The sequence below is a fragment of the Corvus hawaiiensis genome, chromosome 21 (assembly GCF_020740725.1).
Source record: "Corvus hawaiiensis isolate bCorHaw1 chromosome 21, bCorHaw1.pri.cur, whole genome shotgun sequence".
Classification (NCBI taxonomy): domain Eukaryota; kingdom Metazoa; phylum Chordata; class Aves; order Passeriformes; family Corvidae; genus Corvus; species Corvus hawaiiensis.
Window position 1 is genome coordinate 8,546,482 of NC_063233.1, and position 21,939 is coordinate 8,568,420.

Genomic DNA, 21,939 nt, shown 5'->3' on the forward strand with positions numbered 1-21,939 from the left:
AAACACCTTCTACGTGTTCTCATATAGGAAAGGACACAAATTAATTCCTAATAAGACTAATAAAATGCATTAAGCCATCTAAGATCATTAAACAGTCTGATTGGCCTGAAAAAGATAATGCAAAAGATCAAATTCAGCAGAACTGCCCTGGCATAAAACTGGCCTGAAAGGAGGAAGGTGAGCCCTGCATTATCAGGAGCTTGCATGAAATTCATCAAGAGCCCTGAAAATAATTTTCTGGCTGATCATGTGAAAGGCAATAATTTTAAATCAGAGCTTATCACACGCTTTGACCACGAGAGATAAATGTATATTTACATCTCTGCTGTGTGGCTCTCTGGTCCTCCCAGGTGTTGTGATCACTGGTAATGAACAGAGAGTGAATTAATTGGCACTAAAGACCTTTCCTTCAGATAATTTCTTGTCTACAATTTCTGCTACCTCTGGGCTTCCCTGCAGCCCTTTGCAACCTCCTGCCACTGTGAGATAGCCAGAGCTGGCTCTGCCCAGATTCCCCCAAGCAAATATTACCCAGCACAGAAGGGGATGAAAGCACCTGGAAGAACTAATCAGAATTAAACCATGAAGTGCAGCAGAGCTTGCTTGTTTCTGTAGTGCTTCAAGCAGCCTGACTCGGGCAGGAATGTGTCTGTGCTGTGTCCCAGTAAAAGTGCTGAGCTTTGAGAGTCCTCACTGGGAGCTGGGAGCAGATGCCCACAGAAAACAGAGCAATGTGCTGGACAAAGGAGACAAAGCAGGAAACACATCACGGGTGTCCTGCCTAATATACAATGTGCTGCCTTCCTCTCACCCTCATGAAAACAGCAGAAAATGCCCTGCTGAGGTTTTCCCTTCCCTTTCTGGGTTAGGCTCAGCACCCGGCTTTTCAAAATCTTCCCTTCTGGGGACTCCCAATTGTTAAAAATATCTGAACCTTCCTGTTAACGCTACGGGGGTGTCTGAAGAGAGGAAGAAACCCCAAGGCATCTCTCCCTGTTTTGCATTTTGGCCCCAGCTTCAAAATTACAAGCCAGCTTTCATAGGCTTAAGCTGAAAGGGAAAGTGGAAGAGTAAACAAAACGCCAGATTTTGCTTTGGATAAAGTAACAGCTTTGGTTTTAGCCTCTCCTAAAACTGGGAGCTCTCTTTTCCAAATGCCCCAGGGGCATTCAAGAAAGTCCTTTTGCATCTGCTTTCATGCTCAGAGCTCAAAGACATGGCTGCTCCTGCAGAGAAAGGGAAATAGCCATAGTTTTAAAGCGTATTTTAATTTTTTTTTCTTATTTAACATTTTGCGACGCTTTCATTTGATTTCCTCCCCTTAGTACCTGTCTGCTTGTAGCAAGCTTTTACTCACACCCTCTTGCCCAGCTCGGAGTGCTGCCAGCATGGCAGAGAGGAGCCTTTGAGAGCAGGAGGAGGTGCAGGAGGGCTCTTCTGACCGGTGTTGTTTCCCTCCCCAGGAGAGCAGCCCGGCGTCGCTGAGCTAATGGTTTCCGACATTACTCCCGAAAGCTTCAACCTCTCCTGGACAGCCTCCAGCGGGGACTTTGACGTCTTTACCATTGAAATTATTGATTCTAACAGGTTGCTGGAGCCCATGGAGTTCAATGTCTCAGGCAACTCAAGGACTGCTCATATCTCAGGGCTTTCTCCCAGCACTGATTTCATTGTCTACCTCTCCGGGATCTCTCGCGGGTTCCGCACACAGGCAATCAGTGCTGCAGCTACCACAGGTACACAAAACCTACCTCAGTGCTAACTCTGCTTTTTTAAACTCTTCCTTACAGGTTGAGCCCCTTTCCCTGCCCTCAGCTACCCCACCAGCCCACCCATTTCCTAATCCTCTCCCTCTATGCCTTCCAAGGAAGAGCAGCCGGGGACATTGTGAGCTGTGAATGTTGAGCCACCATCCCATCCAGCAAAGTCAGGCACTCCCATCATGCTGTGATTTCATTCACACAATGAGTTCAAACATTAAGGTTGGGGCAGCCTCTGAGGCAGATGAAAAGCAAAGCAAATTTCCTAAGAACCAAGTGAGAGGTGATTCCTGATGTTCACCTTCCAACCTGTGTTTGCATCTGTCACACAGCACAGAGCAGACAGTTCCTCTCAGATAAGCTGATTTTTAGACACAGATTCACCCTGATTCTCCCAAAAGATGTCAGGCACGTTTCAGTCTGTGCCAGCACAATCTTGCAGGGCACGTTCACTGCTTAAATTCAGCTTCAGTGTTCAGGTTATGTTGGGTGAGAGACTGAAAAAGTCCATTTGAGTTGATGTCAGAGAATGGAACAGGCAGGCATTGGCACATTGCACATCTCAAGGTTTTACAGCTGACAGTTTTCCCAGAAAAGACAGGGAAGCCAAATGTTCAGGATGAGAGTGGAAAGTGAGGACTGGACTACAGAAAGAGAGCATTGTTGTTGTAGGCAGATAATGGCTCATGTTGCGATCATTTAACACCTCCCCCAAATTTTGCCCCTCTAGGAAAAGTTGCCATAGTGATTTGTCAGAGAAATGGAGTAACGTGGTCAGTGAAAGCAAAATAACAAATCTGAGCTATCAGATAATATAATTTCAGTTTCCAGCAGCAGCAGATTGTGAATATCCTCATTTCATGAGGGGTGGCAGGGTCAGGGTGACTGCAGGGGTATGGGAAACACAGGGAAACACAAGGCTGGGTGACCTGTGGGACCTGTGGTCATGTGAACTCGAACTTCTCTATTAATTTATTTTACTGCTTTGGCTTTTAATAATGTGATACATTTCCATTTGTTTTTCTTCCCGTAGTAGAGGAACCTCTCCTTAGCAAACTCAGTGTATCAAACGCTACCTCAGCCAGCCTGTCGCTCACCTGGGAGGCACAGGACAAGGCCTTTGACCATTTTATTCTGGAAGTCAGGAACTCTGACTTCCCCTTGGACTCCCTGGTGCTCACAGTGCCGGGGGACTCCCGGCACTCTGTAGTGACCAACCTCAAAGCTGCCACTAATTACACAGTCCAGCTCCATGGGGTAATTGATGGGCAAGGTGGGCAGACCTTGACAGCCATGGCAACCACAGGTATTTCAGCATTTCACCTTCCAGGTTTGCTTTTTATTCTCCTTTCTCTTGCTGTCCACCCAACTGCTCTAAAACATGGCTCCAATTCATCGTCGTTCCTTCGGGGAATTATAGGGGGATCACTGTGAGCGGAGGCTGGAATGCACTGAGAGGGCTTGGAAAAAGATCTGAGGCGGTGGAAAAGGCTGAAAAAGTGCCCCCAGCATTAAGAGAGCCAGTAGTAAACCATGATTGGTTTCCTTATATATACACACCTGCCTGCAATTCAGTGTATATATAATTGCCTTGCTCCCGATGGTTGATGTGTTTCACTCAGCATCTTTGCACTTGGTCTTGAACGAAGTTGTTCATCCTGCCCTCACTTGCTTTGCTGGGGGTGGGAGGCCTTCATGTGGTTCTCAGCCTGGAGAGGCACCTGCATGTCAGTTTTGTCCTCCTTAAACCCAAATGTCTCCCAAGGCATTTGCATCTCTGGTGGGAGTTTGGTGCAGCATGTGAAATGACCAACCCGAACTTGCATGGAGTGGTCTGGCCACCACCTGCTGGTTCTGATATTTTCTCTGCCCAGGATTTTTATGTTCTCAGCACAGAGCAGGGCTCAAAAAGCAAATTCCCCCTTTCTTGGTGGTCAGCCCACCACTCTGTCCCTTGCATTGCTCCCTTTGAGTCTCCATGACCTGTCTTGTTTCCCTGGGTGTCAGAGCTTTTCCCGTGCTGGTGGTGATTCCAGGATGGCAGGAGATCACTAAGACTTGCCTGAGGATATGATTCCAGCTCATTTTGCATGCAGCATTCCTGGCAGTCAGGCTGTCATGATGGGAATGTGCCTGACGGGATGCAGGTGTCATGAGAAGGAATGTGGCCATGCCAGGATGAGGTTGGAAAGGCTCCGTTTGCCCTCTCTGAGCTGCATGTGGGGCTGAGGGCTCCATTTTTCTGGGTTTTCCACCCAAACCTGCTTGCTTTGTGGATATTTTCTCATCTCCTTGCCTGTCTTCAGGAGCACTATGGTGGCACCTTCCCTGCTGGCCATGAAGGCATCCATGGTCACTGGTTGATAGCATGACATCTGTGACCTCTGTGTCCTTAATCGGGGCCACTTCCATTCACCTCTTCCCAGACAGTTCCAGAGAAGGAGGTGGATTACTATTTAAAAGTCTTGGAATGAGGGACGGGAGTAAAAGTTGGACCATCTTGCAGCAGTTCTTGTTTTAGCAAAGGACAAGATTTCTCTCTTTCACTGCTCTCTCTGCCGGTGGGATGCCTCTCTCTGGCTTTTCTCCCAGCATGGATCACTTTTCCATCGTTATTTTTCTGTCTCTCACTGGCTGCATTTCCCAAGGTGCTCTTGGTTCCTACTCAACTGGCAACATAAAAAATAGAAAATCAGCCCAGAGAGCGAACACAGGATTCTCTGCCCCTCTGACTGTTGGGTCGTGTTTGTTCTCTCTCTGGGCTTTAATGAAACTTTAATGATTTTTGTGCTAAGTGGAGGAGGTTTAAAAGAGAATGGGTAAGGACCTCTCCCTCTCCTGAAGGACAGTCTTCTCTCCTGGCAGGGCAGAGATATGAATTTGAATTTCCTCCAGCAGAAAAGAAAAGTCTTTGCTTCTTAAGGAGGTGCCCTGACCACTGAACAGTCAGGCAGGAGAGCAAGAGCAGCGTTGTGGGGTTTATTGTTTATTAGACATTCTCTGATTGTGCCTGACCAGAGGATGAGGAACACCTTCTCTGTGGAGTCCAGGGAGGTTTTGGCCTGAGATTAGTGCTGAGATAATCACTGTTAGGCTTGAAATCCCTCATAAACCTCAAGGTCCAAAAATAGAAGTATCTCCAACTCCAGGCAGCAGAAACACCAAACAGAACCTGAACTGTGATTTCAAGGACTCCTGCCTGAATCCTACTTTCTCTATTTTGGAATTGCTGTGGGTCTGTATTCCCATCAAACTCCCAGTGTGGAATTCCTGCAATTTGTATGTGTATGCTGTTGGTGCTTCTGTAAACCAGGCCCACATTTCGTTAGGCAAATTGAGTTTATTTAAGAAAATTTAATGACGAAATAAAAATTAAACATCAGCACTAATTTCAGTGGCTTCTTTCCAAAACCTGAGAAAATAGCTCTTGAAATGCTGCTTTTTAAAAATTATTTTATTTCATTTTTTTTTAATTCAACCACAGCAAAACAAAGTTAAAACATTATTTTTGAGCACCTACAACGCCCCTCTGCTGATTCCTCCACCTCCCTGGAGTAAAGCTGCCTGTTCACCTGTGTTCCTTTCTCCCTCAGAGGCTGAGCCACAGCTGGGCACGCTCACCCTCACAAACGTTACCCCCGACAGCTTCAACCTGTCCTGGACCACCCGAGATGGGCCCTTTGCCACGTTTGTTATCAAAATCCGAGATTCCCTGGCGGCACAGGAAGCCCAGGAGCTCACGGTGCCGGGGGGCACCCGCAGCGCCCACATCTCAGGCCTCACAGATCACACTGCCTATGACATTCACATTCAGGGGACCACCAGGACAGGTGTCCACACAGAGCCCCTCACTGCTTTTGTCACCACAGGTACCTGCTTGAAGCTTTGGAGTCCCTTTCTTGGCTCAGGGAAACGTGCATCCCAAAAAGCACAGAGTCTCTTGCCAGCAGCAATGGGTTTGTTTGGAAACCTGGTGCAAGGAGGGGTCAGAACAGGAATGTTGACCTTAAAAAAACTCCTAGGAGCAGGATTAGTTTAAAGGGAGCTAAAAGGCCAGGCTGGATGGGGCTCTGAGCAAGCTGGGATAGTGGAAGGTGTCCCTGCCCATGGCAGGGTTGGAACTGGATGAGCTTTAAGGTCCCTTCCAACCCAGATTACTCTGTGATTCCATGATTCTGTGATTCCATGATTCTCTAATTAAGACCCCTCTGGAGCTTTTCTCCCATGTCTGATAATCTTTTTTAACTGCTGAAGTTTGAGGGAGAAATTTGCCTGCTGCTCAGCAGTTGCATCAGACAGGACTGGCATGTGGAACACCTCCTGTCCCGTGATGTTCCCTTCCAGAGACCAACCCAAAATGTGAGTCTTGGGGATTGCTTGATCAGAAGTAAACAAGATGCAAAAGTATCTCTAAAATGAGTACATTTGAGCTGAATCTCTGGTACTCAAATGTATAAATATTAATACATAAGGACTTCCAAACGCCTCAGGAGGGAATTTTTATGCCAAGTTCTAACAAAATCCATTTCAGCCTTTGTGAAGTGTCAAAAGCAAACCCAAAACCCATTTCAGGAGAAGGTTCTGCCTTTAACAAACTGGTGTTTTCTGAAGTGAGTGGAATTTGAGTGGTCGGAAGATTGGATGAGTCAGCTCCTGAGTCAACAGAACAAGGCTGAACAAATAATGTGGAGAAATACGAATCCCAGTCCTGGGATCCAGGATCAAGGCCAGGGCTTAGCAGAGCCACCTGATCTTCCTATTTCACTTATCAGATTTTTAGTGAGCAAAATACACTGAGAATCTTGTGAAACTTTGGCCTTTTTTTTTTTTTTTTCCTCCTGAGACTTGGTGGGTAAATTTTGAAGAGTTTTCCACATCTTTTCACTTTGACAAATGTCACACTGATGTGAAACAAGGACCCCTCAGTGGAATTTCTTTAAGTTGTCAACAGAGCACAGCAGCAGCTGATTTGCACTGGCTGTGACCCTGAGTGATTAATATTCCTGTCCTGGCACCTCTGACCCCACCAGCTCTGAAAATTAAAGCTGGAGATATTCATGCGAAATAGGTAAAAAAGCAAAATACAGGAGTTGTGAATGCCCAAACTGAGGCTTGGCCTTAAAGCACTGATGGTGGAGAGAAGTAAAAAAAAGTGAAAGCTTTCTGTGTGTCTAAAGCAGTTTTGGTTATAACTTTCTTAGAGTGCATGGGTAGCAGGAGAAATGTGCTCACACAGTGAGCCTGGGAGGAGTTTCGATGGAGTTTGTGAGAGGAAGTGCTGAGACATCCTTGAGGAAAATTCAATATTGAGCTCCACTGAAAATCCTCATGTGGTCCTGGCTGTGTCCTTCTATTAAATCCACACTAGGGGGAAAAATGTGATTTTTGTTTGGTGGAATCTGTGACACTTTCTAATTTGCAATGTTTTTCACTTCTCTGTGTGTGTGTGCGTGTGTTTTTGCACCTTCCCTTCTTTTAGAGGCCATGCCCCCACTGGAAAACCTAACAGTGTCTGATATGAACCCCTATGGGTTCACAGTGTCCTGGATGGCATCGGAGAATGCCTTTGACAACTTTCTAGTAGTCGTGGTGGATTCTGGCAAGCTGCTGGACCCACAGGAGTTCCTCCTTTCGGGAGCCCAGAGAGAACTGAAGCTTAAAGGCCTAATTACTGGCATTGGCTATGAGGTTTTGCTTTATGGGTTTGCCAAGGGGCACCAAACAAAGCCCCTGAGCGCTGTGGCTGTTACAGGTATTTCAATGTGAGCAAATTGTTCCCTTCCACCCTTTTGTCTCTTGCTTTCCTTCTCACATGGAAGATGTTTCATGCAAACCTTGGCTTTTGCATCCTTCTCTGCATCGTGGCTCCACGTAACTCCTCGTAACTGATGGGTTCACCAGTGGAATTCTGTCCCCTTTAACTTGATCTTTCCCTGTGAGGGGTCCTGTGGAGGAGCATGTGGGGGCCTGAGGGGTGAAAGTTCCTTATGGTCTTGCAGGTACCTCTAACAAAGTCTTTAAAGAAGAATGGCTGCATGCAGAGCTCGTCCTGTTAACAGCTGGGCACATCAGCATTCTCCAACAGCATCATTCTCCAACTTTCCGGCCATCAGGACCTTCAGGAAGAGCCATGGGCTTCTTCCCATGGCCTCCTTTCTTTCCCTCTCCTTGTGGGTTCCACCCACAGTGGGACCATTGCCACCCCTAAAGTTGGCACCTCTCTCCTCAAGCCAGCTCATGTTTCCAACCACATCAGAGCTGCTGTTTCAGCAGCACTTGAACTTTCTTGGGAAATCATTGCAGGCTGATTCTCCAGCCCCAAAACCATCAGTTCTCATCCTGTCTGGGCAGCAGTGAAGCTGGGGGGAACTGGTGGGAGGTTTGAGAGGAAATAAATAGGAATGTGTGTGTGTGGAAGGAAGGATTGCATTGGAAGTGCTGCAGGACACAACCACTCCAGCAGCATTTCTCTAGGTAAAGGTGCCTGGCCATACTGAGTTAGAGGTGTTTTGCAGGTAATTAATAACTTACAGCTCTTGGGATCCTTTGGAATGGGTTCATTAACCGAAGGCAGCAGGTCTTGCATTTAGACTGAAGGGTGCTGTTGAAGAGAGGAATTTTCATGATTCCCTTTTGCTGCTTAGGAGCACAGTAAAGGATTCATCTGATCAGAAGCATCACAGATGCCAGAAGTGCATGAAATAAGGGGTTTGCATGGAGAAAAAGAACAGAGGGAGGCCTGACAGTGTTCCAGGCATGCAGTTCTGTAACCAGAGCTTGTTTTTATTGGCCATAAAGGTGTCACACAAGTAGGGAAGGAGAAATGCCCAGGAAACTCACCTTTAGCATGTGTAACTCTGCATGTGGGAGACAAACCTGTGTGTCCATGCAGTGGATTTGCTGTTTCAGAGTGAAAGCTGGAATGGGCCTGCACACACTCACATTTACCCTGTGCTGTGTAACACTAATATTTATTATTTTTTTTTAATAGCTGGCAGATTGCTCCCTTGCTTTGAACTGTGGTCGGATTCTTGCAGTGTGCTGTAGCCAGACCTCGGGCAGGTCTCTGATCAACTGATTAAAAAATCATTTCTTTTCCCCACTGCTATCTTCTCCTTTTTTAGAAGCAGAACCCGAGGTCGACAACCTTCTGGTTTCAGACGCCACTCCAGACGGATTCCGTCTCTCCTGGACTGCAGATGACGGGGTTTTCAACAGCTTTGTTCTAAAAATCAGGGACACCAAAAGGAAATCTGACCCACTGGAGCTGATAGTGCCAGGCCATGAGCGCACCCAGGACATAACAGGGCTGAAAGAGGGCACTGAATATGAGATTGAGCTCTATGGAATTAGCAGTGGACAACGTTCCCAGCCCGTAAATGCAGTAGCATCCACAGGTATTGTCTTTGCAGTGGCAAAAGTGTGGCATTCCCTGTTCCTTTCAGCATCTCCTTTTCACAGCCAGCTCATGCTGTCCCTGAGGTGTCCTGGACTGTCTCCTGCATGTCCCTTGTCCAAGTCACTGGTTCAGCGTGGTGTGGTTCTTTGTAATCGGTCTCAGCTTCCCAAGCTTCGTCACTGTCTGTTTAATATGGTTTAATTGAATTACTTTAATGATCAGGAATTAGGCAGCGGAGTGTGGCAATTAAAGCTCTGTTTTTGAGGGCCAAGAAATATTGTCTGTGCACCAGCCTTTTTCAGTGATTTTCTGTGACTAATTACATCTCAGCTCTGCACAACAATTTACCTCCCTGGGAAAGAGTTATGACAAAACGAATTTACCAGAGCCATTGAGAAGTTTATTTATGGCTTGACCAGCAAAGGCCTGAGCACCATTAGCTTGGGCTGATCTTACCAGGAGCAACATGTGCTCAGTAATTCAAACTGACTTGAGTTTCTTTGCAAAACCAAAGCTTTGACTGAAGTTCATAATGGAAGAGTTTCATTTCAGCACTTTTGAATGAAGTGTTTTAATCTTTTTTTCCACACTAAAATAGTGGTTTCTTTCGGAAACAAATTTAAACCTGAAGCATATGATGATGCAATGTCCTGTGAGCCAAATTTGGCCTTTAAAAAATGCTGAGCTTGCTGATGTAAAAACGTGGTAATTTGAAGTCAAATTAATTATGGGAGGAAAGGAAAAGGAAGGGGACAGGAAAGTGAGGGGAGATCTCAGCGGGGGCTGCAGCTCCTCCCGAGGGGCAGCTCCGATCTCTGCTCCTGGGCCAGGGACAGCACCCAGGGAGCGGCTGGAGCTGGGCCAGGGCAGGCTCAGGCTGAGAGCAGGGAAAGGTTCTTCCCCCAGAGGCTGCTGGGCACTGCCCAGGCTCCCCAGGGAATGGGCACGGCCCCGAGGCTGCCAGAGCTCCAGGAGCGTTTGGACAGCGCTGCCAGGGATGCCCAGGGTGGGGCTGTTGGGGGGGCTGGGCAGGGCCAGATTGATGATCCCTGTGGGTCCCTTCCAGCTCAGGATATGATTCTAAGTCCCAGGAGTGAGCAAACCAGCAGAAATTCCTAAAGGAGGCATTTCCCTGGCTGTACTCCAGGCAGCACCCAGGAACAGGGCAGCAATAACTCAGCATTGAACAGCTTCTCCTGGAAGAGCCTCCCAGCCCTCACCCTCCACCCTGCTGTCTGTGGGGTCAGCTGCAAGCACAGAAAGGCCCCAGCTCCACTCCTGCCATCACATCCCTGGAATAACCAGCCAGGCCACCTTCACACTGCCCCAGACACTTCCATGAAGCAGAACTGCATCCACCAGCAGCCCCCCTTGCCCAGGCTCCTGCACGTTGGCTCCTAATGGAGAGGGATGTTTAAAGTCCACTGCACTTGTTAGCAGCATGTCCCCACTCTCACTGACTCCCAGGATATTTGTGGGAAGCCACTGAGAGTTGTCATTTTCCTCATGACTACGTCCCTGTGCAGCCCTCGCAGGGAGATTTAGCACATGTCACCTCCCGGAGCCAGTAGCCCAAGAGATGTTTGTCAGCTGTAAATAGCCCATGAATAATGGACAATAGAGCCACAAGAGTCCAGCTAAATAATTTGGGGGGCAGGTTACACCACGCTGGGTGGGTGGCTGCCAAGGCATCCAGCTAATTTCTTTTTTAGGAGTGGATTATTGCACAAACATATGGATATTTATAGCATTTCCAGTGTGGTTGCAAGAAAATATTTCTATCCCCAAAGAGGGAATTTACCCACTGCTGCTCTCAGAGTTGGTGTCTTCTAGAAATTTATCTGTAAAATCTCAGTTAAGGTGCAATTTAACCCACCCTGGGAGACCACGACACATCTATGGGCCAATTAATATCCTTGTGGGAAGTGTGGGGCTCATGCTGCTCCTTTCCTTTTCTTCCAGTGCTGTTTTGCCACACTGTGACAGCGTGGTTTTTTCCTGAGAGGATCACAAAACACTTCACATGCTCTTGATATGTGATAAATGCAACCTGCTGCTTCCTGCAGATTAGGAGAAGAAAGCCAGGGAACCAGGGAACATCCTCCTCTAGTCTGTTAGGAATGAAAGAACAATTAGGAAGAAAACATCGCTAAAAAACCAGCAGCTCTAAGGTACCAAGGGTCTTTAGCAGCCTCTCAGGAGAGTTCCTTGTCTCTCATACAGCTCTGGGGATGATGCTGGAGGGTAAAGACAATTTACCTGTGCCTGCCCAAGAGATGACCTGAGATTCTCTCTGAGTGCCAGGTCAGGAGCACCCCGGCTGCTTTCCCTGCCTGCTCAATTCTGGCTTTCAGGTAGCCCAAGAAGATTATTTCATTCGCTTCTTTTTCATTTCCCTGTGCTCAAAGGTGCAAATCTCTCCCATCTCTGGGATTCATTCCAGGACAGATTCTCTGATGGTCCATTATATTTCTTGCCAGGTTCTCTCCCAGGAAAGCTGCAGTTGGGGGACTTGGGGATGCGGAAAACTCACATCAAAGCTCTTCTTACTGCTCCTTGTCACGCAGCTCACCTGGTGCAGAAAACACACCTGGGGCCCATGGAAGTGGTTGCACAGCAGAGTCCAAGGGGGATGGATTGGGTATTTTATTTTCTGGAAAAGGCTGAAATTCTCCATGTGTATGAAAACCAAGTGCTGGGCCATCTGTTTGGTCTCCAAAATCACCACTGGCCCTGTTCTTCAGCCACTCAGGGCACCTATAATGTGAAGCAAAACCAATGTGATTTTCATTTCTCTCTCTTTCCCAGATTTTCTTTGTTTTCTCCAGTTTCCTTCAGTCTGTACCCAAATCAGCAGCACCTTTTTGTGCCACGTAGCTTTTCCAACCCCACCTTGCTTTCTTTGTCATCTGTAATTCTTTTCTTCCCTTGGCTTTTCCACGTGAGCAAACCCCACAAACACAACACTTCTAGTGAGCTCCGAGATACATTTTAGATTTCTCTTGAGAGCTTGGTTGTTTTTCTTTCCTTGCCTTTCAGTTGATTTAGTGCCCTGCTGCTTTGGGGACACATGGAACAAACAGCCTCTGACTCCTTTCCCGCAGGCACGTTCTTTCCAAGCTATTTCAAGCCCAGTCTCTATTTTTTTTGCCTCCTCTTGCCCCCCTTCCCCTGCTCTCAGCCTGTCTCCACTCCTCTTCATGTGGATGTTTGGGATCTCTCCTCTTCGTGCTAATGGCCTGCTCTGTGTGTGCTGTTTGTTTTTTAATACCTCAGGGTTGTTTTGGTTACAGCCAAAAAAGCTGGAAAGATTGGAAGTGGGATGCTCAATGTAAACCTGGAAGTGGAAGCTCTCTTTACCACGTCCTTCCAAAGCCCTTTCCATGCCTGTTTTGCAGGATCTTAATTAAGCCTCCAAGTGGAATGTTTCAGATATGTGTTGGGTTTAAGTTTGGGTCATTTTGGTAAAATCTGGGCTTTGTTTGCCCAGCTGACTCATTTAATTTATGTGGGCAAATGCAGTGCTCAGGTCTGGACAGGGAAAGGCTGAGTTTTATGGCAAAGAGCTGCAGTGGAGCCTTCCTCATGGTGGTTGTACTTGGATATTCTCTGGATGGATGTGCTCGAAAGAAAAACCATGGGCTCAGAGAGAGATTCCAGCAGGAAAATCTTGTTGCTTCTGGTTTGACACCAACAGAAGTTCCAGGAGTCAGTGCTTGATGGACTCCCACACCTGAGTCCAGGTCTCCTTGGAGCATCCTGCATTAGGAACTTTATGCTCAGGAAGGGAGATCTGTCCATGGCTGTCATTGCCGTGTGGGACTCAGTCTAAAAATCCTCCAAGTGAAACGGGGGTAGAAAAAAAATTCCAAATGCAGCATCTCCTGCGTAGCAGAATGTCATTTCTGTCCATGCTCCTCCCTGCTGTTCTACAGCACTGAAATCTCTGTTATTTCTATGTGTAGACACATGTTGGGTATTTTTAACCTTTGCACTACTGGACTGCTCCTGAAAAAAGGAAAATTTGGACCAACCAGGCTGTTGCTGTAATAAAAGCCTTCAGTTTTTTGTACCCCCTGCATTAGTGTTGCTCAGAGCAGAACACTGACAGCACCAGCTCTTGGTTTAGGGTGATAAAACAAATCAGTTTTCCAGTGCTAAGGACTGATAAACAAATGATTTACCTTTTCTTCCTGTGTGGTGTGTCCTCTGCTCTCCCCTGACAGTCGTTGGCTCTCCCAAGGGAATTTCTTTCTCTGACATCACGGAAAACGCCGCCACAGTCAGCTGGACCCCCCCTCGCTCCCGTGTGGAAAACTTCCGGATCTCCTACGTCCCCGTCACGGGAGGTGAGGAGGGACGGGGCGGGCAGGGAGAGCAGGATGGGTTTGCTGGGATGCCATCCCTCCTTTCAGTGTGTCTCCCAGGTGATCTTGCACAGATCATCTCTTTTTTCCTTCAGGAATGAGGGTGTGTAGCCAACCTTTGGACACAGTGTCCACATCCCAGGGGCAGGGCTTGTAAGGGATCTCAGAGGTGGAGGCTCGAGTAGTTGTACTCCTAAGTCTCTCTCTGAGCCTTTTCATCAAGGATTAGTTTCCAAACTGTCATTATTTTGTAGACATTTCATGAGCTGAGCACACAGGAAAAGACAGCCCTTGGAAATAATAATCATTATCCATGGTTATAAGAATTTTTGAAGGCAGTGGTTTACTCAGTGCTCCCCAATGTTGTCTCATTCTGGTTTAGCGTTCAACTTCAAAAACGTCCTCTACTTCAACAGATTTTTAACCTAATTTAGGGACCTCTCTGAAGGGAAACAGCTAAAGAAAAAATACTAAAGACCTCAGCATGAAAAAAAGTCCTGCTGTTGACTGAGACAAGGAAAGATTTAGGCTTTTAGACAACATAGCCTGGAAGAACATGTGCAGCTGTAAATATACAGTGGTCCCAGAGAAGAAAAGGAATCTAGTCATAAAGTTAGGCACTTGTCTAAGTGCTTTCCTGGAATAAATCTAGGATTCAGAGTGAATATGGGTGCTAAGTCCTCAGCCACACACAGAGCACCTTTTAAAATAGCATTTACTGTATCTTAATTCTAAATGAGGTGGGTGGAGGAGAATCTTCCAGCCCTCACCACAAACAAGGCAGATCTGAACTGCAAGTCCTGTCCTCAAGGTGTTTGAACTCCCATGGAGAGACTGCTGTGGTTTCTGCTTACATCTTGTTTATGAAATTATATTTTTCTGAACAGAAATCACAGAGTCACAGAACAGTTTGGGTAGGAAGGGACCCTAAAGCTGCTCTCATTCCAACCCCGTGTCACAGGCAGGGACACCTTCCACTAAAAATGTTAACTCTTCTTACGAATACAAACCAGTGATTCAGATTTAGGTGTCACAGCAGCAATATTTAACACCAGTGGCTGTAACTAACTGACGAAAATTCATCTCCTGCTCTAGAAGCACATCTTTAACTTGAAAAACACCCTTCAAGCATTTCCTGGAGTATTGTGTCACTCATCCTGTGGGCATTTGGCCTCATCCTAGGTACTCCAAATGTTGTCACAGTTGACGGGAGCAAGACAAGGACCAAGCTGGTGAAGTTGGTCCCAGGTGTGGACTACAATGTCAGCATCATCTCTGTGAAAGGCTTTGAGGAAAGTGAGCCCGTCTCTGGCACCCTGAAAACAGGTAATAATATAAACCCAGGAAACAGCAGCTTTCCAAATGGATCATCTGGGCCACAGGAGAGACTCAGGGACTGGAGCTGCCAAGATCCCATTTTTGCTGTCCACACAAACTGTAGGAAACTCTTTTTCCCACTCCTTCTTTATATGTTTGTATTTTGGATGAGGATAGAACTTTTGAGTTTGGTCAGGCTCCCATTTGCTAAATGCTAAACAAACTTATGAGACACAGACAATTCGTTTATTTACAGTTCTAATTCATCAGAGAAAAAAACCCAGAAGTTTATTTGGTTGGTTTTTTAATTAATTCCATTTTTGAGTTGAGGGAGCAAATGGCCAGCTCAGCTGAGCACTTCAGACCAGTTTCTGCTGTGAACTCCACATCTCCCATGTTCCAGACTGGGAAGCTTTTCTAAGCACAAAAACATTCTCTCTCCTGATTTTTTCTTCAATATTCTCTCAATATTTTTTTCAATATTCTGTCTCCTGATTTTTTCTTTAAATATCCCTGCAGGAAATGAGGGTCCACTTTGCTCCTGCTGACCCCTCGCTGCATCCTCCATTCATTCTTTTTGGGGGCTAATAAGCATCCAGAGAGCTGAGGCAAGGAACAAGATGATGAGTATTGGATGACAGGGGATTTATAGCCCATTCCAGCTGTTCTGGAGGCAGATATCCATCAATTCAGGGAGAGCATAAACCCCTGTGAAAAGCAGAATCCTTTGAGGAGGCAATGCAGGACGTGTGGGGATTTTGGATGCCTGGCTGGCTGTGGGATTGGTTTGTTCCAAACAAGCTGCTGGAAGGTCACAGTGGCCATCAGCTGCTGTCACTTTGGTTATTTTTCCCAGCTCTGTCTCCTGAGTTTGCTCTAAAAAACAACCCAGATTTGAGGGTGTGGAGAGAAATACGTCAGCTCTGACAGAGCTGTTGAGATTGATGTATCAAGAGTGATCTGAGAACGTGGCTAGTTCTGATTGCTCCCAGACTTTCATCTCTTCCAGCACTGACCTCCCTTTCCAGTGGAGGCTTTTGCTGTCTCTTCATAGGCACTGACGTCTTTCCTGATGAACTCCACTATTCCAAAGGGACTCATAAAAGCTGCACTGAGCTTTGGGCATTTTCTGTATTTACAGCAGAGCACTGCACAGAGCTGAGAGTGTTTGTCAAATTCCTTCAACCTGTTTTTCTTCCAGCTTTGGACAGCCCGTCAGGCCTGGTAGTGGTGAACATCACAGACTCAGAGGCTCTAGCAACCTGGCAGCCAGCAATTGCAGCTGTGGATAACTATGTGGTGTCCTACTCTTCTGAGGAAGGTGAGAGCAGTGAGGGATGGGTCAGGGAGCTGAAGGGTTAAAGCTCTCAAGAGGTGCTCATTGTAACTCCAGGAAAATCACAGAAGATCCCAAGTTGGAGGGACCCAACTGGACCCATCAAGTCCAGCTCCTGTCCCAGACACCCCAACAATCCATCCCTGAGAGCATTGTCCAAACGCTCCTGGAGCTCTGGCAGCCTCGGGGCTGTTATTTGGAGGAGGAGCATTGCTGGAAGCATTTAAAAAATGATCCTTTTTTATTCAGCACTCTCAGTTTGGCCATGAAGAGAGAGAAGGGAGATTCCCGGGAAGCAGAGGCGGTGCTGTAATTCCCGTGAACACTAGAGAGAGCTCACACTTTTAGATAAAAGGCTCTGGTGTGACTCCGAGCCAGCAGAGGTGTCAGCACGGGTATGGGCTCCGGGCTTTTATTATTCTGCACTTGCACCAACCAGGAATAAAACAAATCAGTGAGTGGAGCATGGAGTTGAGCACATCATGATGCCGACACGTCCTTTCTTCTGTGTTTTCCTCTCAGAGCCAGAGGTGACTCAGATGGTCTCAGGGAACACCGTGGAGTATGACCTGAAGGGGCTCCAGCCTGCCACCGAGTACACGCTGAGCGTCCACGCGCTGAAGGACACGCAGAGGAGCGAGACCCTCTCCACCCACTTCACCACAGGTGCCACTCCCCACCTCCCCAGAGCTGCCATCCCTTCTAGTCCCACCTGCTCTGTGTTCCTCTGATGCTTTTTTTCCTGGAAACCTGAAGTTTGTTAGTGTTTGCATCAACCTTTCTCCGCTGGGAGCCCGGCGTGGCTGAGCAGAGGTGGTTTTCCATCACCAGCTCTGCAGATTCTCACACAGAGCTGGAGCAGGAGCTCTTCTCCGAGAGCTGGTGTTGGCTGCTGAAGGTGCCCAGCTGGTTTCATGCTCATGGTTTTCCATGAGAATCAATGAAATCAGGGCTGTTTCTCATTTTCCTGGCTTGGCTTGTCCCAGGGTGTTAATTAGGGAGCCAGGAGCTGAGCCACACCAATCCCGTGCCATAATCACAGAGGGCAAGGGCAGCTGGAGCTTGGAGCCAGACCAAGTAGGAAAAGTTTTCCTATTCTAAAAAAACATCATCGGAACCAAAGTTTTATTTCCTGGGAATATGTAAATACAAATCACCTTGTGAGAAATAATAAAATGCACAATTTTGTCTCAAAGAACATTTCAGTGGAACTGCTCATAAAATAAAGTGCCTGGAACAAGCCAATATTTTAATTTAGATAAAGTTAACACCTTTATTTTAAACTACCAATGGGAAAATTAATCCTTAACCACAAAATATAGGTTGAAGTGGTTTTTTCATTTCAAATTTCTCTGTAGAAAAGGTTTGTTTTCCCGGCTTCTTTTGATGTATGGCCCACAAGATAACCTGTGAAATTAACTTTGTATGGATGTGATTGTAATTGCTCTGGTTTCTTCTGCAGGGCTGGATGCTCCAAGAGATTTGAGTGCCACTGAGGTGCAGTCAGAAGGAGCTGGGATAAGCTGGACGCCTCCCCGTGCTCCAGTCACTGGATATCTTCTGATCTATGAATCCATTGATGGCAGAGTAAAGGTAAATAAACCAGAGGGGCTGTGCCTCCAATCTGGGCAGTGGAGATGCTCTGAAGTGTCCAGCAGTGCAACATAATTAATGTTCCTTAATTTGAATACTTAATTTTAAAATACTAATTGCCTCTTTCAGTGCTAGACTGAACACAGATGCATTTAAAAGGCCTTACCTACATTGCACCCTGAAACAGAAGCTCTGTTCCAGGCTGAATTTTGCCTTTCATCCCTCTACAACACAGGAAAAAGCACATTTTCCTTCATTCCAAACCTGTACCATGGATTAAACTCACACCCCCCAATGGATGTGATTCCCTTCTCTGAACTCAGGAGAATCCCTGTGCAGTGGGGTGTCTGAGGCAGAGGGAGCTGCTTCTGGAAGTGCCTCTTATTTTCCTATAGTTTTATTCTGTTCCTACATAATCAGATCCCACTAAATGCTTAAATATGAATCAGGTGAATCCCAGAAAAAAGAAAATTTTGGATGCCCAGCCTGGCACATTGGAGACGATTCTGATTTTCAGGAAGGCAAATTCCCCAAGCACACTGAAAATCAGTGTTTTAATGTCACAGCAAAACAGCCTTTTGAAACCTGGAGTGCAACACTTCCTTGTCCTAAAGGATGAGTCTTCCCCGTTTTGTATGAATTTCACAATCTGTACATTCAGGGCATGTAAACATTTATGCTGCCTTGCTTTTAAACCCCCAGTTTGGACATTATGATGGTAAACACTCATTTCCAGGCAGGCTTTATTGAACTTTTTAAGATTAGCTTGGTAAAAGTCTTAGAGGAATATCTTTATATTCCTTAATCTAGATGGCTAAAAATACCATCAATAATTATGACAAAAAATAATGTGACAGACTAAAATATGCACCCATTATGATTTATTTCTCTGAGATTTCCCTGTATTATTTCTTCTCCCCATAGGAACTCATCCTAAACCCCGAGACAACATCCTACAGCCTGACAGAGCTGAGCCCCTCCACCCAGTACACAGTGAAACTGCACGCCCTGAGTGGAGCCCTGAGGAGCAAAACCATCCAGACCATTTTCACCACAAGTAAGGACATCAGAGCACAGCTAAAATAATCTAAATCACTGCTCTCAGGACAGAGCTGAGCTCTGCAAGGAGGACACACAGACCCCTCACAAGATTTTAATCCTTTTGTAGTGCCGGTGAGAAGTCCCTATTCCCCCAGAGCTGTCATCTGTTCTCCCCTGGCAGGATGGAATTCCAGTATCCATCCACATCACCCTCACAGTCCTTTCTCTGATGAAACATCCTGCCTTTCCCCTGTGAAATATCAGCAGGAATTCTTTCAATTTCGGCTGACACCTCGATTTCCCCCTGTATCGATCCCAGCGAGCTGGGAAAACAAATCAGAGTTTGGAGCTGGAATGAAGCAAAGTACACACACACAGATCGGTGCAGGGGGCTGAGGACATGAATTTCTGGGTGGGTTTTTCTCCTCTCTCTGAGATGGGCTGTCTCAAAGCCCCTCTGCACATCAGCTCCAGCCCTAACAGGACAGCTCTGCAAGGATAAATTGGCTTTTCTGACGGTCGCTTCACAGCTGACGTTAAAAAAAGAAGTTGTTCAGTATTAGCTGTGACACTTTGCCTTCATTTGTCTCACTTGTCCCAGTTTCCAGCCTTTCAGGCCCAGCAGGATCTTCAGTCATTCCCATTCCTCCTCCTGCTGCTGGTACCAACTCCAGCCCAAGGACTGCCAGAAGTCACCCAGCCCCGAGTTTGCCCTGTCACTGCTTGTGTAGAGCAGGATGAACTCCACCAACACATCCAGAAATAGGAGAGGAATTAAAGCTGGGTCTATTTAGGTGATTTTTGGCAAATTGACCAGGAGCAGGGACAGACCAGGTGCCTTCAGCCATGTGAACAGTGTCAGACTCAGGCAGAGGGTTAAGCCTGGCCTTAACTCTAAAAATACATTTGTGTCTATTTAGTGACAGGGAAACACTGAAGGAACTCCCTGCAGAGAATCACTTTTTTCCAAATCCCAAAGCTGATGGAAACTTGCATGGCCTTAAGTTACACCAGAGGAGGTTCAAATTCGATACCAGGAAAAATCTCTTCATGGAAAGAGTTGTAAAGAATTGGAATAGGCAGTGTTGGAGTCACCATCCCTGGAAGTACTCAAAAAAACCTGTGGAGGTGGCACCTGGGGACCTGGCTTAGTGGTGAGCACGGCAGTGGGACTGTGTTAATGGTTGGACTTGATGATCTTAAAATTCTTCTCCAACCTTAACAACCCCATGATTCTGTGGAATTCTCTGGAGCTGAAGCACAGGCAGGGGTGTGTAACACTGGCAGGGACCGGCAGCCACCCTGTGAGAAGTCACAGTTGAAAACTCTGCTATGGACACACCTGCAACCACACTGAATTGGCTGAAAAAGTTAATGGCCTGAGTGAATGAGAAGAAAAAAAGGAAATCTTTTTTGAGGGGTTAGGAATTGTTCTGACTGCAATGATTTTATTGGCTTGTCGTCAGAAAGAAAAGATGAACAATATTTTCCTGCAGTTTCAGCTGCTGCTGTTGCTTTGTTTTTTTAAAGTGTAGCTTTATAACACATTTAATATTCTCCTTGCTAGCAAAACACTCCCAGTTAATTTATTTTTGATTGAAGTCCGGTCTTTGTATTCCCCCTCCTTTTTCTGCCACATGATCAGAGATTGGTAGATTTGGTTTTCCCCGAAAGCTGCTGTCACACAGCTCACAAATTTCAGTCTTTAGCTGGAGGATGCACTCCCATCCTAGCAGGGTTATCTGGAATTCCCAGCACTTCCAGAAGTGTAGACAGATGTGACAAAATGCATTGAAAAGAAGAATTCACCTCATCAGCTGTATGCTGTGAATGTTCTGTGTGCTGGGTGTTAAGTACAGACCTGTTCTGGGATCTGTACCTGACCCACGAGGGCATTTCCTCAGTCATCTGCATTGAACACATTCCTTGTAACTGCTGATTTCCTAAGGAATGCTTTCTCTTCCTTGTGTGTGCAGCTGGGCTCCTCTATCCCTACCCCAAGGACTGCTCCCAGGCCCTCCTGAATGGAGAAGCCACCTCTGGGCTCTACACAATTTACCTGAACGGGGACAAGGCTCAGCCTCTGCAAGTGTTCTGTGACATGGGCGAGGACGGGGGAGGATGGATCGTGAGTATGGGGACAGGGGCAGCACATCCCATCCCTGCTCAGCCCAGGCACCCCTCAGGGTGTTGTTATCACAGTAGGGCTGTCTTGTCTACAAATGCAGGGAGTTTTGTCCTGGGTAGGACACTCCAGTGCCTAGAAGAGGGAGCAGCTCTTTCTGCAGTTGGAGGAGAGAGAGGAGTCTCTGAAGGATGGGGCACACCAGTGGTTTCAGCCCTGATCCCTCTCCACTGGTGAAATGCTGAAATGACCATCTCAGATAACACATTTTCTAAATAATCACCAAGGAAAGGGGAGGGTGAACTGACTCTGAATGAGAGAGGGAGTGAGAGAGATTAAAACCCAGCCCAGGGGAAGCATTTGTTCAGCAGCCACGGGGTGCAGTAGCTTCCAAAGCCACTGTGCAAGGGCCACATCCCACCCAGGCAACAAAGGAATGGCAATAAAATGCCACCTCTCCAAAGTGACATCCCCAAATTTGAACATGCCAGAGGGACCCAGGGCACAGAAAAGCAGAAGGAGCTGGAGGAATGCTTGGCTAGGAGAGTAGGGGATGGAAATCCTGGGAAATCCAGAACTGCAGGATGGGTTTTAAAAGGGAGAGAGGAGGAACTGAAAGGCCCCATTGTGCAGAAGAGACTGGGAACCCAAAAGAGAAATTGGAGACTTAAAAAATACATGGAGCATCCAACAGCCTGGGTTCAACTCAGTCATTGCAGTGACACTCTGCTGGGAGGGCTAAAGGCAGGGCAGGAGCAACACTGAGTTCTGTGTTTGTAAAAGCTCATTTCCTCTGGCCAGGGCAGTCTGTCCATGACATTTCTTGCTTTTAGGTGTTCCTGAGGCGTCAGAATGGAAAGCAAGATTTCTACAAGAACTGGAATACTTACGTGGCAGGGTTTGGAGATCCTAAGGATGAATTCTGGATAGGTGAGTGCAAAGAATTTGTCTTTTTGGAAAAAAAAAAAAAAATCACAAAACAGAAATACAGCCTGAAAGTC

At 46.7% G+C, this 21,939-nt stretch overlaps 1 protein-coding gene across 4 annotated transcripts in view; it reads left to right on the forward strand.

Moving 5' to 3' along the window:
• Positions 1–21,939, forward strand: part of TNC (tenascin C) — a 72,074-nt gene that overhangs the window by 44,088 nt on the left and 6,047 nt on the right. Inside the window, exons 12-24 of one of the 4 annotated variants that reach the window (XM_048325529.1) lie at positions 1,464–1,736; positions 2,794–3,066; positions 5,354–5,629; positions 7,240–7,512; positions 8,885–9,157; positions 13,386–13,508; positions 14,709–14,852; positions 16,045–16,164; positions 16,702–16,845; positions 17,642–17,772; positions 18,697–18,829; positions 20,790–20,941; positions 21,772–21,868. In XM_048325529.1, the coding sequence (XP_048181486.1) occupies positions 1,464–1,736; positions 2,794–3,066; positions 5,354–5,629; positions 7,240–7,512; positions 8,885–9,157; positions 13,386–13,508; positions 14,709–14,852; positions 16,045–16,164; positions 16,702–16,845; positions 17,642–17,772; positions 18,697–18,829; positions 20,790–20,941; positions 21,772–21,868 (2,412 nt within the window). The remainder of the gene's footprint in view (positions 1–1,463; positions 1,737–2,793; positions 3,067–5,353; positions 5,630–7,239; positions 7,513–8,884; positions 9,158–13,385; positions 13,509–14,708; positions 14,853–16,044; positions 16,165–16,701; positions 16,846–17,641; positions 17,773–18,696; positions 18,830–20,789; positions 20,942–21,771; positions 21,869–21,939) is intronic. The other 3 variants (XM_048325531.1, XM_048325532.1, XM_048325533.1) reach the window with 3 other exon arrangements.